We start from the raw sequence: 3,381 nt of genomic DNA on the forward strand, positions 1-3,381 counted from the left end.
GCACGGGGCAAGCACTATGGGCAGTCTATCTGAAGTGTACCTGGCGTATAAGACGACCCCCCACTTGGAGGCATATTTTTCAGCGCCAAAAAATCGTCTTATACACCGGCAAATACGGTAATTGAATAACAGAAACATAATGGAAAGATATGGAGAGAAACAGAACAGCATCAATTATACAAGGTTTAAAAAAAAACAACCTTTCAGAACTTTTATAAAGAAACATCTCTAATCCCATGTTTCCCAAGAATAAGTACAATCTCTATTCCATCATCTTTTAATTTTGTAAATAATAAGCTTTTTCTAATGAGTGAGCTTCATATATGAAACTACCATATTTTATTAATACCTTAATATCAAGCTAGAAAATATAACCAAACACTGAAAATTAGAGGACTTTTACAAAGTATAACATAATTCTAGATCCATCAGGAGAGTTTATTAAAATGTCAAAGTGGCCTACATTGTGCTGTCTCATCGCCCTCAGGAAAATGAGGTCACTGGGCTTGGTCACACCCTGACCAGTACAAGAAAAGTCCACACAGCAGGTTCAAAGTAACAGGCACAGGTTAGCACCGCCAAGTTCTACCAGAGGCAGAAACAGACTGGCAATCATTGGGGAAGCCGTTTCTATGTGTATTCCTGCTGTTCCTAAAACAGTGTGAATAATATAACTTACCTTAAAAGAAGGGAACGGAATTTAACAAGAAAGGTACATTTAGAAATTCTGTTTTACAATATCTGGAGGCTGGCCCTACTAAATTAATTTTTTTTAAGTTTATTTTATTGTGGTAAGAACACCTAACATGAAATCTACCCTCTTCACAAAATTTTAAGCATACAACAAATTAACTTCTGATCAGAATAAAAGATATTACTTTGACACCTATCAGATACTCGTATGAATAACATTAAAACATAACTTTGCAATTTGTTCAATTTTGTGTCTATAACAGATATTAGCCAGGCTTTGGCAAAAATATCTTACTAATTTCCCACTAAAATCATACATATGGAAAATTACTATATACCATTTTATTTGTGAACACTTTAAGAATATGTAAGTACAGAGCTTATGGTGCTACCAAGTTTCTGAAATCTGATTTTATTTCTGTGCTACCCTAAATGATGATAGGAGATGAACACAGTGATTAAGAGGATGGACTTTGAAATCAGACTCTGAGTTATTTTGGGAAAAGCTAAGTTATTTCAGCTTATTTTTGCTTCAACTGTTTTCTCATTAATAAAATGAGAATAATAGCACCTGCTTCATGTGGTTGTTGTAGGATTAAATGAGATAATAGAGTAAAAAAATTTAGCAATGCCTTATGTACACAGTAAGCAAATGTTAGCTATTATCATTAAAATGTAAAAAACATATGAAAAGTAGTCATCCTTTATCAATTAAAGACATTAAAGCATTTAAAAAACTATTTAAGGCTTTCATTAGCATAATTAAGATTAACATTCTGATAAAACAGGGAAAGGTGCTCAACCAAGCAAAAACTTACTTTATGGCTGCATAATAAAATGTTCCAAACCAAACACCAGAAGTTATTAGATGAACTGGAATCAAAACTTTTCCATATTGTCTAAATGTTTTCTTAAACCGTTGATACAGATTAATAGATTTATCTTGTAAAGGATCAGGTTCTTCTTTTTTTTCCGAAGGAGTTCCTGGAGATGTGGTATTGGATGATGTAACCCTCTTGGACAAAACATCTTGCTTCCACTGTTTATGGTGAAGGACTCCCGGTTGCGGTGAATAAGGATCAAATGACTTCCTTTCCTTTGCAGCACACTGGGCAGCACTTAAGTGCAGCCACTGTTTTTGAGGGTCCTGTACCAAAACTACCCTGGATTCGGCTTTATAAAAAAGTAAAGGTCCCTTTATATTTTGACAGTGTCCAAAAAGACCAGCATGTTGTTCCATGCATGTCCTATGTGCCAGTCGGAATACAGTCCTTGGTACATTCCATTGCATTTTGAAGAATGATGATTGATAGATTTCAGCTTCTACAGAGATTAGATTAAAAATATTAGATTATACAGATTTCCATTTTAAACCAATCCACTTAAAAATAAATCATTAACTGTTAGGAAGTAAAAGATAGACACTGATACCAAATCCACAAAATTAGTATTAAGATATACAGTTCTAATGTAATACAATTTTGAAATCTCATTAAAACACATCATTTAAGTATGATTAAGTAGAAGAGTCCAGCAGACATCATGTAGGGTAATGTTTTGAGGCTGTTTTATTACTACAAAAGGGATATTTATAGGGCACTCTGTTATTTTACAAAGAAGGGATGTGATATAACAGAAAAGTCATAAGATCTGGAAGCAAAAGACCTGGGCTCAAATGTTTTGGAAACATAAATCCATGCAATTCCCTTTTAGACACCAAGTCCAAATCCACTAGTAAAACGAGGATTACCTCACAGGGTTATTACAGGAATTATATAAAATTTCTGATGTAAAAGTCTTTTGTAAACTAACAAGCATCACATAAGTGTTATTACAAATGTTACAGTCTGATGAATAGTTGATATCAGTATCACTTATCCTTAATGCCTTTAGACTAAATTATACAAAACTGTAAATCACATGTTATTGGCTGGTGAGAAGATAGACGGACTTTTCCAGATATCTAAAACTTTTTGGACAGTTTTATTGCTATTTTAAAAGACAGTTATAATGTAATTTAAAAAGAACATGGACTTTGAAATGAGATGGACCCAACTGAGGTAATAATAGTGGTATTATTCTGAGCAAATTATTTGGCCTCTCTAGACATAGGTTTGCCCACTGGTAAAATACAATTATAGTATGCATTACTATATATCAAATCAGTTCCTTCTCTCAACATCAGGCAGTGCCACCTGATCCCAATCTCCACCCCACCCCACAACTTACTACTTCTTATTCATTGAGAATAGATAACCTTATTTTTTTGTATAAGAGTCAACAAGATTTGAGTTAGCACCCCAGTAAATTAGCACTCCAATTAAATACAGCTACTCCATTTTACATGAATATTTGTTATCTGGGTACAAAGTTGACTGTAATCATATAAAAACATCCACTAATCATCTGTCCCCCCATAAAATTAATTCCCTGGCTCATCCCTCCCTTTTTAATAGTTAACATTAGCTCCTATCAGGCTCTCACAGATAATGCAACCACACAATGCAAAAATGAGCTCAGAAATGTAACTGCAAATCTCTCCAAACAGGCTCCCAGGAAGCCTTTAAAAGTGATGCTGGAGGGGCCGGCCAAGTGGCGCGATGGTTAAGAGCTGGCTTGGGATGCCAGAGGGCCCCGGTTCGGATCCCACATATGAGGGCCAGTGACACTGCCCTCCACAGCTAAGAT

General features: G+C 34.9%; 1 protein-coding gene across 1 annotated transcript in view; it reads right to left on the bottom strand.

Annotated features, from left to right (window-relative positions):
* Positions 1–3,381, bottom strand: part of MIMS1 (mitochondrial inner membrane scaffold 1) — a 34,848-nt gene that overhangs the window by 12,257 nt on the left and 19,210 nt on the right. The window contains exon 2 of the mRNA XM_019668220.1: positions 1,512–2,016. Coding sequence (XP_019523765.1) covers positions 1,512–1,984 — 473 coding nt within the window. The 5' untranslated portion in view covers positions 1,985–2,016. The remainder of the gene's footprint in view (positions 1–1,511; positions 2,017–3,381) is intronic.

Source organism: Hipposideros armiger, unplaced genomic scaffold (assembly GCF_001890085.2).
Source record: "Hipposideros armiger isolate ML-2016 unplaced genomic scaffold, ASM189008v1 scaffold_522, whole genome shotgun sequence".
NCBI lineage: Eukaryota > Metazoa > Chordata > Mammalia > Chiroptera > Hipposideridae > Hipposideros > Hipposideros armiger.